Source organism: Candoia aspera, chromosome 9 (assembly GCF_035149785.1).
Source record: "Candoia aspera isolate rCanAsp1 chromosome 9, rCanAsp1.hap2, whole genome shotgun sequence".
Lineage (NCBI taxonomy): Eukaryota > Metazoa > Chordata > Lepidosauria > Squamata > Boidae > Candoia > Candoia aspera.
In genome coordinates, this window is record NC_086161.1 from 12,408,263 (window position 1) to 12,435,497 (window position 27,235).

Consider the following 27,235-nt stretch of genomic DNA (forward strand, 5'->3'; position numbering starts at 1 on the left):
TTAAGTGCTAATGCGAATGCAGATATCCAACAATCTGCAGTGAAGCCTATATATAACGCCAAGGCTATCTTTCATCTACAGACCCGTCAGGACAGGTGCAGTCATCAGCCTACCAGAAAATCATTGGCAGTGGTGTTAGCCCAGAAAGCAAAACCCCTCCACCACCAATAGGGTCCCCCTCTATTCAGAGGAAAAAACAAATTAAACGAAGAGGCTGAATAATTGCCATCATCATAATCCACAACCACAGCTAGAGGAGAAAGGAAATGAATCAGTCTGGGAGTGTCTTCTTCAAAACAAAATGGTAGCACTGATCACAGACTTCCAAGCGCGAACACAATCACCCAAGAAAAAGGCCCATACTTTTGGCAGAGAATGCAAATACTATAAAAAGGGGCTCTGTATGCGGCTTTATGTACGTGTGTGTGCAAGCACGCACACACACGCACACACACATATATATACAATAAATTCTTGATTTAACAGACTAATGGGGGAAGGGATGTCCATTACATCTAAAAAATTGTAAAATGCAATTATTTTTAATACATGTGTAAAATGGCAAATGTGTATTTTACACGTGCGTCAAATGGTAAAGGAGCAGATGCAAAAAGTGCATGGGCAGATTTTGTCCACTGCATCTGAAGCCCGCTGAACCAAGGTCCGGTAAATTAAGTGTGTGTGTATGTGCATATTCACTAAACAAACTTAACACTGTTCAACACCAGGATTGATACAGGGAGGAGGTGGGGCCTTTGTTTTTTCTGAAGTTGAGACATTTTTCACTGCAACATCTGGTCACTGAAACAGCTGCACACCAAAAAAAAAAAATGGAGTCGGTAGGGATGGTGAGTGCATTATGGTCAGGCTGCAAGTCAGACAGCTGAATGGGTTTGGCTGGGTTTGCTTTTTTGTTTTTTTAAATAATCAAGTCTGCTTGGATTTTTTTTTTCTTATGTGTTTCTCTGTCTCTCTCTCTCTTTTTGCAAACACAGGCACTGGAAATGAAACGGGGGAAGGATGGGGAATGGGGGACACGAGCATGCGGGCGCGTGCTTGTCACTGCTGCTCCCGGCTAGTGGCTCAGCTGAAATCACCATCTCCTTCGGGATGAAATCAGAACAGCCAGCATGAGTTCTGAAAGACAAACAGAAATGGAGACACCGTGATGAACTGTTCAAGACCCCCAGGAGGCAGGCAAGGGCATTAGATGCAGAGATCTGGCCTCTGTTTTCATAGTCCCGGGGCTGCTATGCACAACTCATAGTGTCAGCACATTAGTGGTATTTTAGACACATCTAATCATTTCCTGATTATGATCAAATTCAAAAGAAGCCTCTTTTACTGTAAAAGTTGGATTTCCTCCGCACTTAGTAACTGATTAGAAGTCATGTCCCAGTTCTTGTAACAGTATGGGGACTGTGCTGGCTGGCTGGGTTACAAGAACAGCATTGCCACTTCCTCTTCCTCCTCCTCCTCCCTCTTCTTCTTCCAAGTACTTAGGACTTTTCCAGAAGTGCTTAAAACTCTGCTTTAAAACCAAATAATGAAGCAACGCTGCTTTGTTTTATCACACTTACAACTTCATTTAAGTAAAGTAACTATATATACATTCCCAAAAACCAAAGCCATGCACAATTAGTTGACTCAGTAAGCTGAAAAACAAGAGGAAGGCTGCTGGCTCGCCAGGAGCGATGCCAAGGAGTGACCATCCACTTTCAGTCTGGTTCCTTGAAATGGGTGGGCTAATTTTGGGAGTGGAAGAGAACATTTGCCCAGATCTTAACTCCCTAGAAAAAGGCCCACTTAGTCCTCTTCTGCTCCCAATTGTGTCTGGCGTGGATACATTCTCTCTCAAACCCAAAACACACGTGTCTCCATGCCAACCCACACAGACACACTGGTTGATCATTCGTTGGTCTTTCCCAGAAATGGAATGTAGCCACCACTCCAAGTGGCCGTTTGCCATCATCTTACCTTCACTGGAGAGGGGCCACTGGAGCTCCCGAGCAGTGGAAGTGAACGTTCTGCCACTTGCCATCTCGGCGGTGCCAGACACGGGTCTCTTCGGACTGGCAAGTGCGAGGACGGCCCTGCCCATCAATGTACTGTGTCAGGCGGATGTAGGCAATGCAGGCGGCATCTTCCCCAATGACGTGCACATGAGGGTTCAGGATGGTTGTGTGAATGGGCTTGTTGTTCTTAGATAACACTAGAAGGGCACAAACAGGGCACTGGTTAGGAAGCTGGACACCAGGAGAAGCAAGGAAATGGCAAGTTATTTTTAGACCCTTCTCTTTCAAGGGGAAAAAAATTGAATCAGGCTTTGCTGGCTGATGTGGATTTACTGGATTTGCTTGACTTAATTAGGCACTAGAGATTAGGGTTCTGCTTGGCTTGAAATGGAGGAAGGAATAGCAGGGGAAACTTTTGCTCCAGTGGCTGGTAAGGTAGTTGGCTTCCTGGTGGCAGATAAGATCTTTTATACCACCTACAATGTTGCAAAGTTTTGTTATCTAGCATCAAAGCTTCAGCAGGGGGTTCATAGTAAGATTTTAGATGGACTGCTCTATCTGCTTATTTATGCTTATCTATTTTGACACACACACACTCTCTCTCCCTTTTGCTTTTTATTTCTGTTTTATTTGCTGGCTAAGGCTGTCCTAAATAAATTTGAATTGGTAGGTCCAGGAGACCTATCTCAGGGACAGGGAGGAAGAAGGAAGGTCAGTTGTTTTGACCTAAACATTCGTAGAAGGACCAGGAGGAGGAAACATTTTCCCTCTCCATCATCACTGGGCATGTGTCAATATGCAACAGATTTAAACCACGGGCAAAACACCACAGATTTCCTAGACCGAGAAGTGTTTCTCCATTCCTAGAAAGTGTATAAAAGCCTCCTTGAAAATGATCTAGGAACATCTAGTTAAGTCTCTATCATTAAATGCTGCTAACTATTTGAGACTACCACCCCATAACCTGACAAGCCTTTTGCAATCTTCCAATCCATCAGGAAAGGGAACTTTGCTGGGGCCCAACGTTCACTACAGGGTTCCATTTTCACTGAAGATTTGAACGGCTCTACCTGAGTGCCAGGGGCTCTTCAGAAACTCAGGCCAAAAAAGATTTTTGCTTTCATTTGCTATTTGATTAGACCAGTGTTTCTCAAACTTGGCAACTTTAAGATGTGTGAACTTCAACTCCCAGGGAAGCACGTGTCCTGCTGCTGAACTGTAATCCATTCCCCAGATGGTCAAGGAATGGGAACCCTCGGGGCCACCACTACAAAATTCTCCATTCCAAGGGCCAGTCTAGATGTCTTTTTCTATACTTTGAAGCATCCATGGCGAGGGCATGCGGACTCTAATTTGGGCAACTGGTCTAAGGGAGGAGAGCAAAGGAGGACAAATCTTCAATGAGAAAAGGAAGTACCAGAACAGCAGTGAGCTGCACTTTTGTCTCTTAGCCTGCTCAGTTCAGTTTTTTTGCAAGGAATTTGGGGCACCCACTTTGCTCTTTAAAATTAAACACAAATTTGGGAGGTGGGGGCTGTGTGTTTTTTAAAAGATGAGGTGTGTATCTTAAGCTCTACAAGGCTCAACACTCAAGGCTCTAGTTTTGCTTCGGAATCTCTTCAAAAACAAAAGTGGGGGGCAGAAATTTGGGGCCCATGCATTTCAGGGATGTTCTGAGGCCACAGGCAGTGGACTGCTTGCTCCTGTATTATGCAATGTTGTACTCACAGTTTTCAAAGTAAAATCTGTGGAAGTCCATCCCTTCAACAAGATTGCCCAACGCTTCAGGTTCAAATGAAGTTAGGCCTGGATCACATATTTTTCTAGAGAGAAAGAGAACATTATAATTGAGATTAAAAGGGTTTTGGGGTTTTGATTTTGTTCTTTTGGAAGTGAAAAAAACTCCTACGCTTCTTAGTTCTTTCGCAGTTTTTCTTTAAAAATTTTGCACAACACCTGAATCCATTCACACAAGAACTGGTCTAGATATTCACAGGGTGACAAACACTGTATTGATCTCCTTTCCTACCCAAATATATTCAGCAAATATATCCAGATGGGCTAAGGCCAATTCAACTGAGAAATCAGCTAATAAATATGTATCACAAAACTGACAGGGTGTGTCAGGTGTGTGCAAAGCTAAAAGAGGCATAGCTGAGCTGCTATTTAACCGGAGGATTATAACAGCAGAAAGGTGGAAGGGGACATTTCAATCCAAGCCCTTCAAGTTGAGTCAACCTAAATCTGAACCACGGACAAAATTTCAAATTTAGCAAATCCAATTTACTAGCAAGGCAGAAAGAGAAAAATACAAATGCTGAGACACATCCAAACTCTGATGCATGAAGCATCAGCAGAGGACTTTTACAGACAGAAAATTACTACCTTCTAGATAGAATAAAAGACAAAGTGAAGTCCCATGTTGATAGACAATTACAAAAGAGGTAAAAATGACTATTAAACGAGAATGTTGTGGGTGGGAGGACTCCTTGTTAGAACCAATTTTTGGCATACTGCTGGTTGACCCAATTAACTATATGAATATTAATTATGCGAGTAACAATATATGCTAGTGGGGAACCTGAGATACAGCAGTACCCAATTGCTTATCTTTAGCAGAAAGACCATATTCTCAATTGTGTTTCCTCCTATCACATAATTACCATTTTTAGAATACCTAGAGTAGGTGGAGTGAGTGGGGAAAGTCTGTCTCCCAAATGCTGAACTTACGATTCTCAAGAACTAGCCAATCTACAGTATTTGTTGACCTTTTCTGGTTTGTACAAGAGAGATAGAAGGCACTTCCTTATAAGTCCTACACCATTCTGGGTAATTTATCAAGAAGCTGGGCTACAAATCCTTGGAATGGTTTTTGAGTGGGAAGGAGCATTTTTTTTTCAGGCCTAATCTTTGACTCAGTCAACTGGGAGCAACAACAAAGATATCAGTGGGGCCAGGAAAAATTAAATTTTAATTAAAATTATAGAAACATAACCATGCCTGATGCATTTCAGAGTATCTCTTTTCTCTGACATAAAGTACGATTCATTGGATGGCAAACTTCAGAGGTGTTTTTGGCCCCATCCCCAAGGCTTTCCAGGGATGGCGGGCTTTCCAGAATATATTTATTTCAATTATATGCCACCTTTCTTTCTGGAAAAAACATTCCAGGCAATTTACAAGACTTAAACACGAAGTAAAAAGAAATACAGAGTTAAAAATAATATAAAAACAGGAGGATGGAAACAAATATTGATGCATCTATGTATTGCAACTGTTTATATTCTGCTTTTGAGGATCACAACTCTCCTCGAGCAGCTTTCAAGCAATATAAATACTTGCAAATAAAAATACAGCATTATTTTAAAATAGGGAAACATAAGTATAGAAATGAAAAGCTTGCATACTATTGTGTAACCTGGAGTTGACTTATTAAAAGTATTTTAATAAGTAGCATAGCAACCAATTTAATTCTGTTGATGAAGGCTACTGTTTACGTCAATAAATAGCAATGGATATGAAATTGCATATAAAATACTGAGTTGTGAGACCAGGATCCCTGTAAGATCTCACACCCAGCCTACTCACGCATAGGCCTCAAAATCGCCATTGTTTACAGCTTCTATCAGCTGCTCCGTTATCTTGATTATTTCCTGTTTGCGGGCTAGTAAAAAATCAGAGAAAAAGAAAGATGGGGAAATAAACAAAATATCAGCAAGAGTATATCCCTTTCATTTCAAGGTCCTAGAAGAAAACCAGCTTCTTCAGCTGTCCTTACATGCTCCATTCCCACTATTCTTTGTTAGGATTTTTTAAGTACTACAAGGGCAATGTTACTATATCTGAGCTGCAAAAATCTGAACAACCATTAGAAGGCAGCAAAAAGAAAGAAAACATGCTAGAGCTTTGCTGCCATCTACTGACGGTCTGCAGACAGTAGCCCTAACCAACGATAGTGGAGTTAAATCAGGGAGGACTCAAATTCAGAACTCTGGTTCACTGTGAAGCTCTCTAAGTGATAGTGGACCAATTGTTCTCAGACCAGCATACTGCACAAGGTTGTTATGAGGATTAAACTGAAGGTGGCACATGATGAGCTTCTTGGAGATAAGGAGGAATAATATTAATCGGTCTCATACTACTAGTAGTATGGATATGGTCCTTCAGGATTGGATAGCCACATTAAAAGGGAACATGGAAAAGACTAACCATGCGTCTAAGAGACACTGACCTTCTCAAAAATCAGGTGCACAGATACCTCCATCATACTATGTATCCTAACGCAGCTTTACACCATAGGAAAGGAGTAACTCCTAATGTTATGGGCCAAAGTGAGCAGAACTGATTACACTGCAGTCATACAACCTAGGAAACCATAACTTATTGTCAACTTCCACCACATTACAAGATTCTTCCCTCAAACATCAAGGCATTCCTTTTCCCACTGTTCCAGAGAAATCTACTGCCATCCTACAATGATGTGGAATGAATCTCCACTTATTTTTGAAACCAGCACACATAGGAGAACTGGGGAGATGCAGGAAATGTACCCAAGTGACCCAATTAAAGCAAGTGCTATGAATAATGAAACACTCTAGTGGCAGAGATGGTGTCAGTGGCCTCGCCTAGGTCATCTCCTTGGAGCTTAAGCAGTTTAGAGACTTCTGTCTTCACATGGAATGAAAAACCCATTTCGTGGTTGCTTCCTTCAACTCTCCCTACTTGAACAATAAATTCCGTTCTTCTCTAGACCTCTTCTCAAAACAGTTTAGATCTTAACCCTGCCTGCATCTTAGAGGGCCAGAAACTGGAAGAAGAGGCTAAGAATCCTAAAAAAAAACTTCTGGCAACAAAGAACTTAATCACCTCTAGTGAACCTCATCTGATAAGAGAGCTAGTTGTAGATCTGAATGGTACGGGAAGAGATGGGCAGGGGACAAATTAATTAATTAAACAAATATTACAGATGTTCTGTATGGTTTTCTGAGCACTTGTTTTAAACTTGCTTCCTTAATTTGAAATACATAATTAGCCAAATTCACAAGGTTCTGAGGCTAAAGGTAGTTGAAAATACCAACCCTACCTTTAAAGATACTTTGCTCACTGGAATCATCAAACTTAAAATTGACCCAAACATTGTTTTACCTCAGGACTACATGATCTATGACTCATTCAGCTGAAACCAATTCATCCATTCAGCTGGAAACCAACATCCAATCCTGGATTTACTCCTAGTGGTGTTCAGTGAAAAAGAGGGCTTGTCAGGGACTCCTGTATATGTATATGTATATATAAAGAAGAACTCCTGTATATGTTGAATTATGGCAACCTTTTTCAACTTGATATTGATTTCAACTCCCATCATTCCCAACTCACATGGCCTCCAGTATCACTTGCAAGGGAATAATAAGTGACAAGGGATATTGTTTTCACGCGCTGCCAGTACACTTTTCAGAAATAGCCACTGTGGGCATCAGATAAATTAGATCTGGTCTTCTTATGTTCCTAAGACTGTATTCTTATACACATTTAACACAGATAAGTCTTACTGAATATAATAGGAAATCCATGACATATTACTAGCATCAGGCTATATAATGATCCAGGAAACATGTTGTACTCTCATGGAAGCTTTCTCTGCTGTCTGGAATTTACAAAGGTGCCCCTTGCTTAATCTCCTCCTTCTTGTGAAAGTTAGTTTTCAGACTGTCAACAACCAGATACTAGATCAGGCCATCACTAACACAAGGACAGATAAAAACTGTATCTCCTGCACATGAGATTTAATTAACCCTTTACCTACAGTGAGTGGCAGAAAGTATAAGAAATTTGAACACTGATTGTTATAAATAGAGCTCCCATTTAATGCACAGCAATTGCTGGAATTCTTTCATAATGGGTTCATAATTTTGCTACAGTAAATCTACTTATCTACTGAGATCTTTCCTTATGCTTTAATTTCATTTTCAGACAGAATCTTCATTCTAGATCTCAGTCCTCCCAACTTCTGAATGTCAAATTCCAGGGACAGTACAAGTTCATACAGCTACTTTTATCCAGAGTAGACTATGGAGATGCCTGCATCTTAAATGATGCCAACCTTTGTTTCTCAAATTAACCAAGCACATTAACAAAGAAATTTGCTATGCAAACAAGCAACAGAAAGGTAGTTCCAAATCAGTATTTGGCTGTTCTTCAACCCTGTTATTTTACCTGAGCTGATTCCGCCAATTTCCTGGATGCTCATGAGTCTTAAATATTCAATCGTTACTCAGGTAACACTCTTCCTGTTAGGAAGAATGCAAGACTAGGAGAGCAAATTGTCCGTGCATATACTGTGGGGAAAATTCACTTAGAAGACATGAAATTACCCCAGAACAACTGTATCTAGAACAAACATGGACTGATTTCTGATATATTAGCAAGACAAAAATATGATTCAGATTGATCCAGTAAAATTGGAAAATGATAGACTTTGCCTTACAAGTCACCACATATGGAATAAATTAAACAAATAAGAAGGGTAAGGAGAAAACAGTGACCCTTTTGCTTAGCACTGTAAGCCTTATCTGAGCCACTCTTACAAGCTTCATGGAGCAGTAAATCTCATTTTGCAAAGAACTGTCCCAAAATATTGGACAATTCTGAATGATATGACAGATTAGTCCACAGTTATCTAGGATTGCCATAACTATTTCTTCTCATGCTTCTGCTTCACAACAGAAAGATGTTTTTCTTTTTACAAATGCATTTACTTTGGAAATTTTCCAGGGCTGCCTTTGTTTCCATAGTGTGCCCTACCCAAGGAATCATATTAATTTTTCCTTTTTCATTAAGTGAGCACTCAGTCTGTCCAGTATTGCACAAAGATAGTGAGAAAGATCTTTCCACATTGAAAAAAAAAGCACGGGGGTTAGAGACTGACATTCTATGCACATGTATCTGGAAGTAAGCTCCATACAAACAGGATTTATTCCAAGTAAACACATTCTGTGAAAAATGAGAACACTTTGTCTTTAACGCACCCAGATTAAAAAGCATTGCAAATGCACATCAGCTGATAATTAATCCACATCAAGCTATGTTCAGTTTATACATTATGTTTTGCAGATGCCAGTGATTAATGGAAGCAGGATTTGTTCTGACCCTTAACCTGTGCAGTGTTCCTTCTTGAGGGCACTTCTGGTCACTCACCCAAGAAGAAAAACTGCCTTTCTTTAACCTTCAAACCAAAGCCAATTCTTACCTGCAATCTTGTTGGCCATGCCTATTTCCTCTTTGAAGGGGCAGCATTCTCTATGGCCTGCTCTAGCACTACTGGTGTGACATCTCAGTCTGCCAGAGTCTCCCTCCAGCTGCAGACATGCCAAGCTGTCATCCATCCTTGTAAATGTACACCACCGTCAGGGACTCCCAGCTTTTTAGCAGGAGAAAGATTGTTCAGGGCAAAGAGAACCAGCAACAGACACTGTGACGTTGTGACTCAGCACCCCATGGGGAAAAAGAAACTTCTTTTCCATTTCCTCTGCAGTTGCCGCTAGGTGCAATCAAGCAGCTAAAGATCACCAACACTTGATGCAGCAACAAATAAAATAACCAATAGCCCCTTTCTGGCCCACTTCTGTGAAGGTTTGAGTATTGGGTGGCTGAGCCTAAAGCCTGCATTTTCTAAAAAAGCTAAACTTTGAGGCCCCAAACTACTTATAAAGTCGTGTTCTTTTTGCAGGGTTTTGGGGGGGTGAGGGGAGGGGAGGGAGAGATGCCTGACTAATACAAGTAGAGGCCTTTGGAGGCCCAGGAAAGGTGTCTCTTTTTTCTGGCTCCAGTAACTTCCAACGTCCCATTTTCACTTTAAACCTCCGTTTTGTGCTGGAAAAGGGGAGTTTTGCAAACCTTCAGGCTCCAAGGGCTTTCAAACGAAACGTTTTGCATTCCCTAATTGAAACTGATGTGACATCTTCCTGCCTGGGGTTCCCTGGAGTTAACTGGGTGATGTAGAGAGCCAGAGAGGTGGCCTTGATGCAAATGTTCAGAAACTGTTACGTATGGAAAAAGGGCAGAAGCATTCCTTGAGTCCTGGGAAGGGAGATAGCATTAAGAAGAGATTCAGGGTAGCCCTTCCCTGATTCACTGGGGGCTAAGAGGGAGGTGAGGAGAAGACAGGCTTGCAAGATTGTGTTACTATAGCCTATTTCGATAGAGTTCTAGTCTTCCTATGGAGTTGATGGTTGGGTAGACAGGTGAGAGCAAGCACATAAACTTGTAATTGCTAGACAGTCATGCGTAAAGTAGAGAGTTATCTTTGATTAATCAGTTCACTCAATCCTCAATTAATGGGACAACATAATTAAAAAAAACTTGTACAAACTGCAGAGTATAACATCTAGAAGGAAGACTCAGCCTTGACTTACTTGTATTGAATCAATTAACTCAACTAATTAAATAGCTAAGATTTCTTCCATCAAACAACAGATTTATATTAAATAAACTTAAGCTGCAGTCTACAATAAATTTATCTGGGACAGTAAAGGAAAACCACATACTTTCTCCCTGCAAATGTCTGTATTGCAGAGTAATTTAAAAGAGAAGGTGGGCAAAACTGGTATTACTTTGAAATCACTTAGTAGAAATACTAAGCAATCAGTACATACTTAAATCAAGGCCTTTTGGAAACCACAGTGAATATTTAGAATTGTGGTCTGAAAAATACTGGAATACAAGGCAGAAACTGCATGAGAACACTGGGATAATGAATACTACGTCTGGTGCTTGGGTGAGCAAATGTTGCAATAATCAGAAAAAAATGGTACACTGGATGTTGTTTGGAAAACTCAGTCAAATAAATGTATTATTTCACTAGTCACCATAAAGAAAACACAACTGATAGTAACTAAGGCTGCAATCCTAAACACACTAGAAAGTAAGAAAGAACACAATACGACTTGCTTCCAAATAAAAATGAGCAAGATCACACTCTACATGAACAAGAATATAAAATGATTAATATGATTGTATACTATAGAACATATTAACATGTTAACCCTTGAGAATAATCACAGGCAATATAATGGATTATTGGCCATAATCCATCTTAAAAATTAAAACAGCCATGGTGATCTGATGGTTAAGGTTTTGGATTAGGACCATGGAAATCCAGGGTCAGGTCAACCTCTTGCTAAAGAAGTTCACCAGGTGGCTACGGCCCAGACATTCCCTTTCAGCCAAACCTATCTCCCCATGTAGGTAGCTTTTAAGCTTTGGAAGAAAGGTAGTTTAGGAATTTGACAAATAAATAAAAATACGCATAGCTATCCACCTGTTGGACTATGGTCATCTTGGCTCTCCTGCCACCTTCCCCAAATTTGCCTAAGTTGAGGCCGCATGGGCTGCAAAAAAATGTCCCACCTATAAGTAATATTTTTTCTGTAGAATAGGGCTGTTAGTATTCTAGTTGAAAAACAGTATTGGAAGTCTGCTTCCAATGGACATAGAGAATAGAATGAATTAAACATAGTGAATAAAAACACGGAAATTGACCTGGTGCCACTTCAAAAGCACAGGCAGCATTTGTGTGTAATATGAAAACATGAAACATAAACATAACATGGAACTCTTCAGATGTTGTTGGGCAACAGCCATCCTCCCAGGTGTATCTGACCTGTCAATTCCCACCATTCGTTACCATTGGCAATGCTGGTTAGCATTAAGAGGAGTAACATCTGCACGTTGTTATATCCACTGATTATACACCATTTGTCAGTACCTTCTAGGTTTAAGCACTTGACACAAGCACACACATCTTGCTTGCCAAGACAACTTTTGCATAAGCCATCTGCATACAATGCAGTCTGCACAGTCAAGTCCTCTCGTGCATATAACCCACTTTCTCAGCTTTCATTTATAGCAACCTAGTGAAGCTTTAACTCTTCAAGCAAAGGCACGTGGCAATAGCGTTAGGCTGTTATTTCACACCTACAGTGTGTAGCAAGAACTGAATGTTCTTTCAAGTCTGAGCAGATCAAGCGAGGCTCAGCTGTTGGCTGCCAGAGACCATGTGTACTACTTACGATCTGAAGGAAGAGGGTTAGGAATGGGTGGAAATGGGAAAAACTGGGTGACAGCAGGCTGTGGCCCCTCAGCTTCTGGGGCTCCAGAGCCCCTTTTCACCATGCTTAGGACATCAGACAACTTGGAGGCTGGTATGAGACAGATGAAAAAAGGCATGGAGATAATAAAATAAATAAAATAAAATAAACAAATTAAAACGAATGGATGATGGGGAAAAAGAAGTCTTTAAGATGAGATGTGAACTATTTATTCAGGGTCAGCACTTTACAGGCAGGCAGGCCTTTCATGAATACATACATGCCCCTGGAACAACAGTACTTCACACCCTGCAGTGGTTTCTTGTAGGCTTCCAGAGGCAATACAAGGTGCTGGTTATCACCTTTTTCACTTGCCCTCGAACCATCTCCCCCTGTCCCTCAGAAGTATGGCTAGCCCTGACACTGTTGGTTTTCAGAAAGGCAGTAAAAACTTGGCTTTTTCCTTGGGCTTTGGGGCTGGGATGACTGGAGTTTCCCTTTTGGAGAGAGACATGAGTTTCCAGTTGCCTGTTAATGGGTTAAGACTTTTAACTGAAATCCATCATCATCATCATCATCATCATCACTTACTGTATGCTGCCTGGAGTTGCAATGTTCTAGTTGGGTGGCTGTATCCAATCAATCAATAAATAAATAAATAAATAAGCAAGCCCAATGTAGGGAGAAATTTTCCCTGTGTCTTATTCTGTGTTATAGTAAAGAAGATCTCTGGCTGAAATAAAGGTGACCTGTTTCACAAGATAAATTACTAATTCTGAACTAGAAACCTGTCTCTTCCTCCTGATTTAACAGGGCATCTCCAAGCACAAAGGACTTCATCAGGTACAAAATCTTGCCAGAGAAGTTCTTAAAAACAGTCCCCAATGGAGCGGCTTTCTACTTTCTGGGAGCATTTCAATCCCGATCAATATGTTCTTTCCCTCACCTTCCCTTTCAGTTTTTGAGTTCCCCTCAAGTTTGTCCTAAAGCAAACTGATCTTGCTGAAAGTCTCCAGAAGCTGGGGAGTACCCAGAGCTTTCAGCGGGAGCCTCTGGAATAAGAATTCTGAAGGATTAGGGTGGTGCCGGTGACAGGGAACTAGAGATAAGCTCAGCAGGACTGAGCCATATCAAAGATAAAACATATAAAATCAACAATAATCTCTTAAAGGGGAGATCAGCGGGAAGCCAGTTCCTATGTTAAAAAATCCACAAAGGGCTCATGTCAGTTGCAGGAATCATAATAAAGAAATCCCAGGGACGTTCCACTACTTACATGAGGGAGAAAGAGGACTGGTGAGCAGAGGAGGTGGCCCAGAAAAGGGGATGGAGGTCTTTGGCTCTTCACTTTCTGGAGGCGCAGAGCCCCTTTTCACCATGCCTAACACATCGCAGAGTTTGGCAGCTACGATGGCGCAGATGAGAGAAGGGAGGGGGGGGGGTGAAAATGAGAAAACAAAACAAAAGGCAGAGAGCAGAACAGAAATGGAGGGTAGGAGAATCCCTCCCCATAGTGACAGAACGTTTAGAAGAACAACCACTCTTGATCTCTTCTTGTGCAACTAAGCCCTGAGTGGCATCAGCCAGGGTAATTACTCCTCTTTAAGCCCAAGAACTTTATATGGAAGGGAGGGAGGGAGGTGGAAAGCTGGAGGGATTCTGCAAGTTTGTGACATGCCACTTTAGACGCAAGAGATACCTGCTACTTACACTGGAAAGGAAGAGGATTAGCAACACACATGGATGGGGTAGGCAGGGTAATGGAAGTCTTTGGTTCTTCAGCATCTGAGGGTCCAGAACCCCCTTTCCCCATGCCTAATACATCAGACAGATTAGCAGCTAGGGTGAGATGAGGAAGAGAAAGATGAAGAAACAAACAAGATTTACAAAAGCACAGGGATGGGAACATTAGAACAGGAGCAAAAACAAGGGGGACAGATTAAAGAAAGCACTCCATTGAAGGGAAGGACATCCTTCAAGTGATGAAGAAGCAGGTGGCTTGCATCAGGACCTTCATCTGTTTATATGTTTAAGGCATTAATCAGAGGCTAAATTGTACAAAATGATCCCTGGCTAGTTAGGGGCTCTCAAGTCTTCTTTTCATTTGGCCTGAAAATGATTGCATTTGTTGCTTTTGTGAATTGACAGCTAGATGCAAATGCTGAATTCTTTGGGAATAAGCATGGAACAAAATGTGATGAGATTCCTAGCATGTGTACATAAATGAAGTTTATACCAAACCAACACAGCAACCTTTTCAGTGCTATTTACTGATTGAGTATTCCAGCGTTCAAGAGATGCTTTCCCACAAAAAAACAGGAAAGCTACGTCTCTAGAGCAGTTCCTACTCAGTTGTCCTCAAAAATCTACTTACGGTGGAGGGAAATGGGACTTGCAACACAGAAGGTGGGAAAGGCAAAGTGACAGAAATGTTTGGTTCTTCTACTTCTGCCTCACACACCAGAGAGCTGGGGTAGAACAAATGGGAGTAGGGAGGACAAGAAAAGCTCTAAAATGTTGGGTTGAAAAGTATTAGAAGAAGATGCTAGAGAACAGCATCAGGACCAGAAAGCATATAAATAGGGTTGGGATCCCTTTGAGATGATCTAGAATTCCCTAACTTTATGGAAATCCAGAACTACAGCCTGTTGTTGTTATTATTATTAAGAAATTATTTCTTATTCCATCTCTACAACCACAAGGATTTTCCATACTGGGGAGGAAAGCCCTACATAATCTGTTGCATGAGTACTTGTTTTCTTGCTGAGATTAAAAAAAAAAACCCTAATCACACTCGAGGCCTTTTGACTGAACATCATTTGACATTATTCGATTGTTGTAAACCGCCCAGAGGCCTCCGACGGGAGGAGATGGGCGGGGATAAATTAGATAAATAAAAAAATAAAAAAAATATTTCTCAGGCCTTTCAAATGGATCATGCAATGTTTTCCAATGAAACCCAAGCCAAGAATGCCTTCATTAGATTTCATTAAAATAATGCAAGAGCTGCTTTAATAATAAGCCGCAAGCGCTTTCCAGTGACACTCTACTCAGCCATCCAACGCTGCAGATCCTAGCATCCATCCACTACTTACACTGGGGAGGGAGAGGGCTTGCAATAGCTGGAGCCATGTAGGGGGAAGAAGTGGCTGGGTCTTCAGCAACTGGGGGACCTGATCCCTTTTTCACCAGGCCTAATACATCAGAGAGCTTGGAGGCTGAGACAGCACAAATGAGAAAGGCAGGGAGGGAGGGAAGGAGAGAAGATAAAGGAAGAACAATGAAAAGGAACAGTGAGGTGGAAAATATCTGGAAAAATAACTTAAAGATGCAAAGAATCCTTTTAACTGCCAATGAAAATGCACAAAGTGGGTTTGGTCTACCTATTTATGGGTTTCTAAGTCAGATTCCTACTAGCATAATCAAAACAAATGACTTAAGTCCTACATGAGTATTAATAGGAGCTAAGTTGAAAGAACTTAGTCTAAGTTCAACTACTATTTATCCTTGCATTGAGGATGTTTTGTTTTTCCGTAATCATTCCTCTATATGACCGAGCCTATAGAAGGACTAGGCATGTGGATTCCTACCAAGTTTGCCTGCCAGATTAAGGGACCCAGCTTCTGCTTTTATTGTTAAAATAATTACAGTGCATTGTGAGGTCTGAATTCAGGAAACCATGATTTGCTGGAGCTATCATTTGAGAACCAACCAGAATTGAAGATTAATTGGCAAAATCATTATTCAAACTAACCACAGCTCAGATATAATTAAGGTCAATCCAAAGTGGATGTTGTCAAGCCCCAGCACACAAAAGAAGAAGAGATAAAAGAATTAAAGGTTCATGCAGGCTCATTCAGATAACAGGAAACCAGGGTTTGCTGCTAGAGATGAATGAAACCCATGGCTTAAGGCTCATTATTAGGAGTCATAAATGGAAGGTGGAGCTGGGGAACATGGGGGCCTTGCAACTTACAAGCAGCAGTGATTGCAGCAGCAGCAGATGACATCACAGACGTCTGCAGACTGGGAAGAAGTTCAGGGACAGATCCTGAATTCACTTGACTTTTTACAAGCTCATTATCAGTGCTTTTAACTGGGGAGAATGTGAAAGAGTTGAAAAAGAAAAAGAAACACTATAAAGACAGAAAGAAAAAAATCCGAAGAACAGTGACAGCTTTGGTGGAAGAAAGGAGACAAAGAATGGGAAAGTAAAATATATTTTAATAGAGAAAAAGAAAAAAAGGACAGGGAAATGGAATTAAGATACATGCACACACACACACAGAGGCAACATACTTTCAGGTAGGGCAAGATAAGCAGGAAGGTTCAATTACATTCATGTCCTGGTTGGGGACTTTTTATACGCTATCTGAGCAGCAACTGTGGGAACAGAATGCTAAACTACATAGGATATGGTTAGATTCAGCACTGTCTTCTTAGGCTCTAACCTCATTTCTATTGATCGCATTGAACTGGGACCATCATTTAAGCATCAGGGCATTCCATATTTCTTAACTCTGCCCTGGTACTGATAGTTTGAACCATCTATGGCAAAAGTGAATGATAGAAGAGGTTGCACATTACTCTTTCTGAAACCACAGAACTTTGAGACAAGACTTTCATCATGCAATCATCTCCCATCATTCATGAAACATTACAAGAGGTAAAGGGATCTGACAAAGACATTTCCCAAGCGTAGTCCTCCTGTGTTCTCCTATCACCTCTTAGGTTTCAGAATGTCTCCTCTGCCTTTTGACTGATAACATTAGAAGAAGCCAACTGCCCAGAAGCATCTAGGTTTTCTCTTGGAAATGCAAGCAGACTGAGTCTTCATTCAAGTCTTGTAGAAAACGCAAGCCCAGTCTAGCATACTTTTAGATACCTTTGTCCGTGCACTCTTGTGCCACCCTTTGCAGCAGACCAGCACTACACAAATTAATCCTCATCCGTCAAGGGACAAGATTTGTCCCTCCCCACTAGCAGGAATCCCCCTCCCCTGCAGTTGATCTGGAACACTGCTGTATTAAATATAAAAGGATATGCTTCAAAACAAATGTTCTTTGGGGACAAAGGCATACCCAGGAAGTACAGCTACCTGCTGGACTGAATAGCATGCTGAAAGTTATGCTGAAAGAGTGCTACTTCACCCTGTGTGTGTGTGTGTGTGCATGCGCAAGTCTTGAACCCAAACAATACAGATCCAATCTTCCTTCCTTTCTCTTCCAACATGTGTGTGTTATTCAAAAAGAGGCATTTTAAACATGGTTTGGGTTGGGTTTTTGAGCCCAGACTTGCATTACAACCTATGATAAAACACCTGTAATTATCGCAGATGCAGTTTGCCATGCATCATGTTTCACAAAGATGACGTTCCTGAAGACCGATTGTCCTCAGCACAAGTCATCGGCCTGCAAGCACTGATGTGCAACACCTTCACAATAAGCCAGGATTCACCAAACAAGAGAGAATATGCACATCTATTCTCCATTTGCCCACAACTTCCTTTCTAGCTATCCCCTAAAATGGACTCTGCATTTACCCATTTCTCCCATGTGTACCAATACAGCTTCCAAGGTCCCATTTATGGCCAAACACACAGACAACCAGGAGCATGTGCGTGGATGAATAAGCTCTACAGATGTCAAGCCTTTGACATTTGGGCCAACTCCTTAAATCTGTTACCTTTCGTGTCCTCATCCTCTATGGTGGTGTTTGTGCTGTCGGATGATTCCTGTGGAGACATAGGAGTAGGAGAAAGAGAGAGCAGGTGGTTAGTGGCTCTGGCCACAAATAGATGCTTGGGGAGATGGTGAAGATGTGCAACTTGAACTTGTAACCAGAGAATCAGGATAAATCAGAAAAGAGACCATGGAGGACTCAAAAGCCTCCTTTTTCAAAAGCCTTGCACATAACAATAAATGTCAGTATTAATCACTATAAAAATATTTGCACCAAGAAAACTGGGGTGCGGGTTATTCTTTAATTGAATATGCACCAAATCTCTATATAGCTTTCTTTGAAATCACACCTAATCTCCCTTTCCTTTTAAGGGGATGCTTGAAAATTCCCCCCAATACAGCGTTGATTTTATATATATATATATATATATATTCATGAAATAAAACTAATCCCGTGTATGGCAAATTTTGAGCTGGTTCACCAAGTATACACATTTAAAAAACAGGATTGTTGTTGGCTTTTGTTTTTCTTGCTTCTCAAGAAAGAATCCCTCAAATCTCATCTCCAGGAAGATTGATAAAGACTCGTCTTGCAAAATTGACCTGTGATTTCCATTTTTAAAGTCGCAGTGTGGATCAACTGAAACAAGAAAAACAAATGCACAACTGGCATTTGCTCCTAGATATGGGTGGACTTGGGCTTGAGATGTCTAGCTGTCCCAGACCTATTTCCCACTTGAGTATCTATTGTGACATAAACTGTTGCTCTTGTTACAGAGTTATGGCTTGGCTCATAACTATAAGAATTTTCTCATTTCTCAGAAGCTACCACTTCTCTTGTCACTTCCCATCAAAGAATATGTCATTCTATAATTAAGATATATCATAACGTTAGCCAACACTAAAACAGCAGCTCTCAAAAGAAGGGCAATACTGAGTGATGCTCTAAGTAGGCAGAACAATGTGACTGAGAAACCCTAGGGATATAAAATCTACTTCCTCAATTTTGTTTCTGTAGCCCATTTGTTTTAAGGAGTTTCATTCATGCTGCAAAACCATTGGCAAGCTAACATCTGTCAATGAAGAAATCAACTAACAGAAAATCCAGTGAAATTGATGACAGAATTTTCTTTTAAAGAATAAGAAATTTCCCAGCTATAGAGTGGCTGCACTTGGCTCTCTGTCACTAACACCCTAACCAACCATTTATGAATTGTGGATACATATTGGACAGAAATGCTCTGTCTCTTCCCTCATTGTATTAATTAGGAACTGCTGTTTTATGCGGCACATGACTTTGACAGCCACTGTATTTTTCAGATCTTAGACTTGAACAGGTGATCTATAGCAGTGTTCCTCAGCCTCAGCAACTTTTAAGGTGTGTGGACTTCAATTCCCACACATCTTAAAGTTGCTGAGATTGAGAAACATTGATCTGTAGCATGACATCCTTTGAGGTGTGAGGCTGGTCTGGGGATAGATATTGCTACTCTTCCTAAAAGTAAGGTTGATTTGGAAATAAATGCCATTGATTAGATTAAGGGGGTCTGTATAGAACAGAATCATATATCTCTCACACTATTAATTTTAAAATTCCAAATTCCAAACAGAACGGTTAGTTTTTTAAGGGACATAAACTTTTCTAACAATGTACAGTATATTACATTAATTAATATTAATTAATTAATATTATCTTACATTAACTGGGTTCATTTTAAAACAAATGATATAGTGTGGAACTTGGAGCAGTCACCCATTCCTCCAAATGACAGTCAAAATAATTACAGTAACTGAAGGACAAGGGCATGTTTATGCATCTAATGTTTTTTTTCAAATTTGTATCTAAAGAATGCCCTAAAGTTTTCTTCCAAATAAACAAAAGTTTCTGGGGTGGTGGGGTTTGCCAGAACTGGTATCTTATTAAAAATCTTTGACACAGGAGGCTCTTGGGTCTGGCTAGGGCATGGGATATAATCGCTGTGCACACTAATCCTGCTTAGTTTAGTGCTAAGCCCACTTCACTTTCTGGGGGAAAAAAATGCAACAAAAACAGCAAAGCCTCACAAGCCTCACCAGTTTTTCCAGCACAAGCCACCTTTCTCATCTGACAAAAGCAGAGTAGATTTAGCATTATGCTAATATTTTGAAACAATTCAGTTCTCTTTGACACCTCAAAGAAAATGGTTTCTGACGAAAAAGCTATGTTTCTGATTTGAGAGGTTTTCCCCAAGTATATGCAGCACATGTTCTAGAAATAATTGTTAATATCAACAGAAGGCCTTTGTAGTCTCCCTTTTCTGCCCAGTTGGAAGAAAGTCAGACCCCAACATTCAACACAATCATCCCCAGATTCTTCATCCAAATACAATTTGATTTCTTGATACCGGTCCCCAGGCTTACAATTTTACTTCCTCGTAAAAGAATAAGTTGGGTAATCAATAAAACATCGTCCTTTTTTCTTAAAATTCCTCTAAACCAGGAAATATTCTGTCCAGAAGAAACAAAAATAAATAAACGGGGATGTTGCCACTAACAGAGTTTCTTTTCCCAGCCTCTACTGGACTTAACCTTAAAAAAAAAAGCCAACCTACGAAAAATCCCAACTGGTTCTCCCGTTAATGCTATGTCAGATGTACTGAGTGAATGGGCTTGAAGAGGTAGCATAAACATGACAAAAAAAAATTAAAGCCCCTGCAGCAAAGGATGGGTTAAGAAAATGCAGGTCCGGGTAGAGGTGAGGGCTGGGGCCGAGCAATGAATGATTGTGACATGGAGCAAATATGCCGGTCCTCAGCCAATCCAGCCTCTTGGGATGCCTCTCTTTGGTCTGCCTGGCTGCGTTCTTTCACTTCAGAACGAAGGCGCTCTGGGGTCAGAGTTGAGGCTTTCTTCCCACCCTCTCCCCCAGAGCAAAATAGCTCCAGCGTGAGCTATTTCTTCCCCATCTGGAGTTCCCAAGGTGTGCGGAGACCGCTGTAATCCAAACTATGCTCCCAGCAGTCCCCACACATCTGGGACCAGAACAGAGAAAACCGGTTCTAAGGACAATCCCTTTCTCCAGAAGATATAGTTCCAGGGGACAAGTGGCTTCCAACTTCTTCCCCTCAATTCCACCTATTCAGTCTGGACCATCTTCACCAGCCTCTTCGCAAGCCTAAAAGACCTGAAGGAAAACGGAGGGAACATACCAGCGAAGGAGCCATGGAAATTCTTCACCCTTCTCCCCAATTAGTGGGAAGTCTAATATCTGTGATTCTTCAAGAAGGCCAGGCTGTTTAAAAACAGTGCTGCAGTCATAATTCCTTGCTTTCCCGTACGCCTCAGAAGGCAACCCTCCTCCCCCGCCCTTAACTACAGGCTGGTGGACCAGAGCCAAGGTTACAGGGTTTCAGGTTTACGGAAGATGCACAACCTGAGCCTACGGTCTGTCTCCAGAGGTGAAATTACACAGCAACGCAAGGAGCAGAGAAAGTCCATTTTTATCCAAGATAACAAAAAGGGCAAACTGAGGAGAACGAAAGACAGGCAGCAGTACCTTAATGCTGTCCACTGGGTTATGGATAACGGTGGTTTGAGGTTCCTACAGAGGAAGGAAAGATGAACCAAAGAAGAACAGAACAAAGAAGAAGAAGAAATAAAAAAATATACAAGGAGAAGAGGCAATAATTGGAAGAGGAGGAGGAGGAGGAGATGGAGCAGAAAATGATGGTAAAAAATATGAAGAGGGAAAGGGGGGTAAAAAAAGACCAAGACCCACATAAGAGCAGGGAAGGGGAACAAAATGGAAGGGAAAAAAGCAAAAGGCAATTAGTTCAGCAAAAGGCAAATGATTATCAAACAAAAAGTGGCAGAATAAATCAGGAAGAGAAGAATCAAAACTGGATTTTCCATGAATGAAACCAAAAAATCATATCCGAACCCCATGAGAAGACTGCTGTGACCCCCTTGGAAATGGAGAGGGCAAGTTGGTATCTATGTTCAACCCCTCTGCAAGCCAAAGAAAGTGCTGCAAGGGGGCACACAGCCGGGAGAACAAAGAAGAAACTGGCAGGTGTGAACTGCAACCAAACCTCCTACCTGGGTGGTTAACATCTCAACGCAGGTTCCGCTGGAGATGGAAGGAGGGAAAAAAGAAGCAAAAGAAGAGCAGAAGGTCCTTTGAGCACATTCCTCGGACTTGTGCTGCACTCTGGTTTTTTAAGTTAAGAACCAATCTCTACCCTGCTCCATGGGCACATTCCGTGATGATCCTACCATCTAGATTTTTTACCCCTAGGTGCTTAGTACAACAAGGGAGGGCTGAGCAGGAGATGCAGGGTACTGAAAAGAATCCCATTCAAAAGTTCAACCAATATCATTCTGGAGATAGCTGAGCAGAGGTCTTTGTAGTTGAGAACTTACCTTCTATGACATACGCTGTTTTAAAAACTTTCAGTGCTTTTCTGACACTCTCAGATGTACTTACCTGGAAGCAGGTAATGCTAGGGCACTAAACTAATTTGCTCAGTTTGCATGGATACAGACAGGACTCTTATTCCTGGTGTAGACAGGGTAGAAAAGTGGATTTGGCAGAAATAGCTTTCATGTCAGAATGAGAGACATGCCTCTTTTTTACACAGCTGTTAAAAGTATCATCTTTCTGCCGGGTGGTTTAAGAGTGGAAAAGCTTGGGAGAATAAAAAACATTCCAAAGCAGAGAAACTGTCAGAAAACCTGTTTGTAATGTATTTGATTTGGTCTAAGAATTATCCACATGTATATCTCTACCTACTTTAAAATGGTGAATGTGAGTGTGTGGCCAATTTATGCTCTGGTGCTAAATATGCTAAAAGGTATTGTGTGGATAAAATGAGGGAGGAGAAGAGACATAAGCATGTTAATCAAACTTTGAAGTAACTAAATAGTAAATAATGCATGCTTTGCTGCAGAAGCTTCCAAATTCAGCCTTTGGAATCTCCAGTTAAAATGGTCAGGTAGCCTAGGATGATCAAGACTGTTCTTTGTGGGAAACCTTAAAAAGCCCTGCCAGTCATTGTTCAGCTGCCTTCTCTAAGCTGATGGATTTCAGGCAGGCTGGGCATCCTGGATGTTGCAGTCCCAGTGCATCTGAAGGAGGTCAGCTTGGAGAAGGCTGCTGTTGACAACAATACAAGGTTAGGTGAGCAATTAGTCTGACCTGTTAAAACAACTTCCTTGGTTCCTGTTTCTTCAGATACTGTCAAAATATGCTTGATCCTAGGCTCACTAGCAATTTTGAGAGTAATTAGAATACATTTGTGGTATGTTGAGTCTTAGAACAGCAGAAGCTGTGAAAGGAACCGCTGAAGCAAAATCCAAAGAAATGGATCACAGTTCAGATGTTTTCAGATGATTGTGAAAGCAAGACATCTTTTCTGGGGCTGATACCTACAATCCAGTTCATGCAAACTTGCTAAGTATTTCAGGCAGAATATGAATTACTATAATGGGTCCTGTGGTTGGGTTTAAAGACTAGAGGCCAAACTGTGCAAACTTGGTGCAGCTCAATAGTCCTTTTTATGGCAGTGGCGGGAGGGAAGGGGACCTTGAAGAATCAGTTCATAAAAAGGCAGGTTTCTATACTCATGCATTACCTATTGACATGGGCACCAGCACTACCCATTTAAGAGGCAATTCAGTATTGGCAATGAAAGCAAGGCATCTTGATTGGCACTGAAAGGAACTGAACAAAGCTATGTTTGAGGGTTGCTGATGAGTCAATTCCCATCTGAAGAGATTGGAATGATGGGTGGGAGGATCTGCCGGGGAGGGGAGGCGGGAGTGAATGGAGGCAAAAGCCTAGGTTTTACATCTCTTTTCAAGATCCAACCCCGTGTTTCTTGCCCCCACTGGCACACTCTGAATTGATGCATTCACCAGCTGCTCTGTAATATTTAATATGCCACATAGGGCTCTAACTATTGAAATCTCAGAAGGATTGGCCTCTTTGCCTTCAACAAAGCCAAGCTCTTGCTTCATAGACAATTGGTGAATTGGGCTGGAAAAGACATCCATTTTGTTCAATCAAAGGCAGTTTTCAACCCTGTTTCTTTGGAGAGGATAATATTTGTTCCCTTGATCACAGAAGGAATCTGTAGTTCCTGCCACATTGAAGAAACCTACAAGCCTTTCCCATACATATATTATCTTCCAGGGTGCTATACGCTGGGGAAAAAAAACTTCCAGAGTCCCATTAAGTTTTAAGTTATTCTCTGGATTTTTTCCTAATATCAACTATATAAGCTGACAGATTTGCCAACTTCTCCAATTATCTTTGAAAGGAAGGGCCAAAGACAGACATAGCTTGGGCAATAATCACTGGCTACCAGTATTCTGAAAGTAGCACTTATCATAGAACAACTGCATTTCAAAGTGCCCCTTTTAAGTTCATAAAAGAACCAAATAAGTGGAATATATAACATTTTCCATGATTGTAATCAGTTCAAAGTCTAGTTTTAAATTAAAGGATGACAAGGAAAGCTGTCTAAGACAAATGAGCTGTAAATGTTGAATATGGGTCTCATAGAAAAACTAGTTTCTGCCTCAAGAAAGAAATTCAAGCTTATTGTTCTGATCAATTGTAACAGCCTATTTACTGCATTTTTAACACTCTGCTACCTTTCCAGTGTATGTATGATGTATATCCGCTCTATTCTCTCCTGGACAACTCCATGTGCTGCTTTGGATCCATATAACTTAGTGTAAACCTGCTGCCTCCATCTCTTGACCTACGTTAACGCTTATTGTACTGAAAATTAGTGGGCAAAGAAAAACTTTAAATAAAAACTGTCCCAGGTTCTTTAAATCAGCCCCATCATCTAATTTATGTCATATTCATACAAGCAAAGATCACAGAGTGAGATTATCTATAACTGCCCAACATGTTCTGGAACTGCATCCCTTTGGAGATTTATTAAAATCCCAGTTGTAGGTTTTTATTTCCCTTCAGAAGCAACATAAGCTTCAAGGTATCTTCCTGGTCAGCAAAGCAATGGGTGACTTTTAATATCATTGTCCTCTGACTGAACCTCAGTTCATTTTACTGGCATTGTTGGCTATGCTTAAATTTTCAAGATGAGCCAGGCCACTAATTAAAAAGAGTTGGCAGTTAATTTTTTTGCAAATATTCTAAGATGCCTCTATCTCCTCAAGCTACCACTCTTTACTTCCTTAAAAGTTATTTTCCAGGCAATATTGAATTACGATCTAGAGAAGTGGCAACATGTTTTAAAGAAATGTTACACTAATCTATTTCTCTCAGTTAATTTGCCATATAGTATATTCCACAAGGCAGAGTGGTATCATCTGGCCATTTTGCTACAATTTTGATATGATGTGGAAGCCATGGAGACGTGCTTCACATTCATATACTGATGACAATCCTAAATACATAGGAATACAGTTCCTGGAAGATTGAGTTTTCATCTTCCATAGCCCAAATGTAATTGAATTTTAAGACTGAAAATCATCAGATTATTCCAAAACTGATATTTATTTGATAGAAGAGGTCTACCCAAAAGCCACAGTTCCTATGTTCAAATGCACAACATTCAAGCTATTCGAAGAACCTCACATTTGCCATCTTTTGGGGACACTTTCTCAATAGGCTCATATTACAATGATTTTAAAAAATATATTGTTTAGTTTCTTAATCTGGGCTAATATGCTTCATACAACATTATTTAGAGCAATAATGCAGTCAGATTATTGCTTTGAAGAGTTCACATTAACTTGATTAGATTTGTTTCTTATAAAGTCAGCCTGTAGTTTTAGATTTGCTCTTTCTATTTCCATTCTGTCTTCAAGGTTGTGGCATATTTTGTCTACCAAGAACAGAAATGAAATGGGGTAGATATAAATCTGTAAGGAAACATCAATCCAGGTTTGATGTGCCAATGAACCCATTGAAAATAAAGACCAAAATAGAAGCATCTTTAAGGCTCCTAATACAACTTCTGAGAACTTTAAAACTTCTATAGTAATTCTAATTCCTTCATCTGATAATGCTTCACTGACTTGTAGACATTTGGGGCAAAATGAACAAAGTTTAAATAGTTCCTATATGTATTACCATAACACCTTGTTTACAGCATTTTCCTCTATATATTCACAATAACTACAGAAAAATAACAGTAAAATTTACCAAGAATCTGAAACTCCCATGAAGATGGAACCCTGCAGAATAATTAATGTTCATTATGCCATCTAGTTATACCCCAGAATTATTGCTCCAGGAGTTGTCAACATTTATAATGTATATTCTTTTGCACTTTGTTAAACCTGAGGAAAAGGCTAGGCTTGTGGTAACTTGGGATAGGCCTTCAGTGGAATGAAATGTTTAGAGAAAATTAAGAGATTTTCTTGAACCTTCCGCCATAGAGAACATGGGGAAGAACTGATCAGAGCACTTCCCAAACACAGGACAAGAAACAGTGGCTTTAAATGGCAAAGAAACAGATTTCAGTTGGATGCTAGGAAAATTTCAAACAGTTGGTCAACAAACAAATGTATTTCCTCCAGAGTGAATTCCCCTTTGCTGGAAGTATTTAAACTAAGAGTGAATAGACATCTGTTGGGGACGCCGTAGCAGTGGGTTCCTGCATTGGGGAAGGAGTTGGACTAAGCCACCAAGGTCCTCTCTGACCCTCATATTCCATGATCGTACAATTCTCTCCTTTTCTAACCAGGTACCATTCAGAACCTTTCTGGATGTCACCCAAACACATCTGGAAGGACCCAGATTGGAGACATCTACTTTATAATATCTATGTCTAAATTTTTAAAAGCATGTTGAAGTTCCATCAGTGCTCAAGCAGTCTTGAAGTACTGGATTTTTCTACTCAGAAACACCTGTTTTAACAGTAAGCCAACCCAGAATCCCTGTCACTTTTGATGAGGAACTTTAGCTTTCCTAATGTTACTTAATATATTACTCACAAACTTGATTTATAATTTATAATTATAATTTATTTTCTGCTAGGAACATATCTGCGTACTAGAACTAAATTAGGGTAGCATGCAAAAAGTTTTCATACTTGCCCTATGCAAGTCGCATTCCAACACCAAATCTTAATGTAGCCATAACATTATGGATACTCAGTTTCTGCAACCAACATGACCTCTGGACTGAACACATCTGGAAAGCAGGTTTTGAAACTTAGGGACCTAAATTTGCACAAAGCAGGCAAGGGGTGACACCCACAGAGGGCAAATTGGATTCCAGGAGAGTTCAGAAGGGGAAGAATTCAGATGACAACTACAGCTACTGGAATATATTATTTCTCAGAACGGCTGATGAGACAAGGAGTAAATATAAGACTCTCTAATTTGTTGTTCCTGACCGAGAATAAAAAAAGTCTTGGATTTTCTTTCCTTTTGGGGGAGGGGTCGCTTTATTTTTGTTTGACTGTTTACTTGGACTTAAGTAAAGTATTAA

The 27,235-nt window shown here is 40.6% G+C and overlaps 1 protein-coding gene across 3 annotated transcripts in view; it reads right to left on the minus strand.

Moving 5' to 3' along the window:
• Positions 1-27,235, minus strand: part of CAMK2B (calcium/calmodulin dependent protein kinase II beta) — a 179,107-nt gene continuing 151,872 nt past the window's right edge. Inside the window, exons 15-23 of one of the 3 annotated variants that reach the window (XM_063311400.1) lie at positions 21,317-21,361; positions 17,786-17,834; positions 15,196-15,318; positions 13,377-13,505; positions 12,083-12,211; positions 5,604-5,679; positions 3,744-3,838; positions 1,978-2,212; positions 1-1,137 (exon numbers count right to left, since the gene is read on the minus strand). In XM_063311400.1, the coding sequence (XP_063167470.1) occupies positions 1,980-2,212; positions 3,744-3,838; positions 5,604-5,679; positions 12,083-12,211; positions 13,377-13,505; positions 15,196-15,318; positions 17,786-17,834; positions 21,317-21,361 (879 nt within the window). In that variant the 3' untranslated portion in view covers positions 1-1,137; positions 1,978-1,979. The remainder of the gene's footprint in view (positions 1,138-1,977; positions 2,213-3,743; positions 3,839-5,603; positions 5,680-12,082; positions 12,212-13,376; positions 13,506-15,195; positions 15,319-17,785; positions 17,835-21,316; positions 21,362-27,235) is intronic. The other 2 variants (XM_063311398.1, XM_063311399.1) reach the window with 2 other exon arrangements.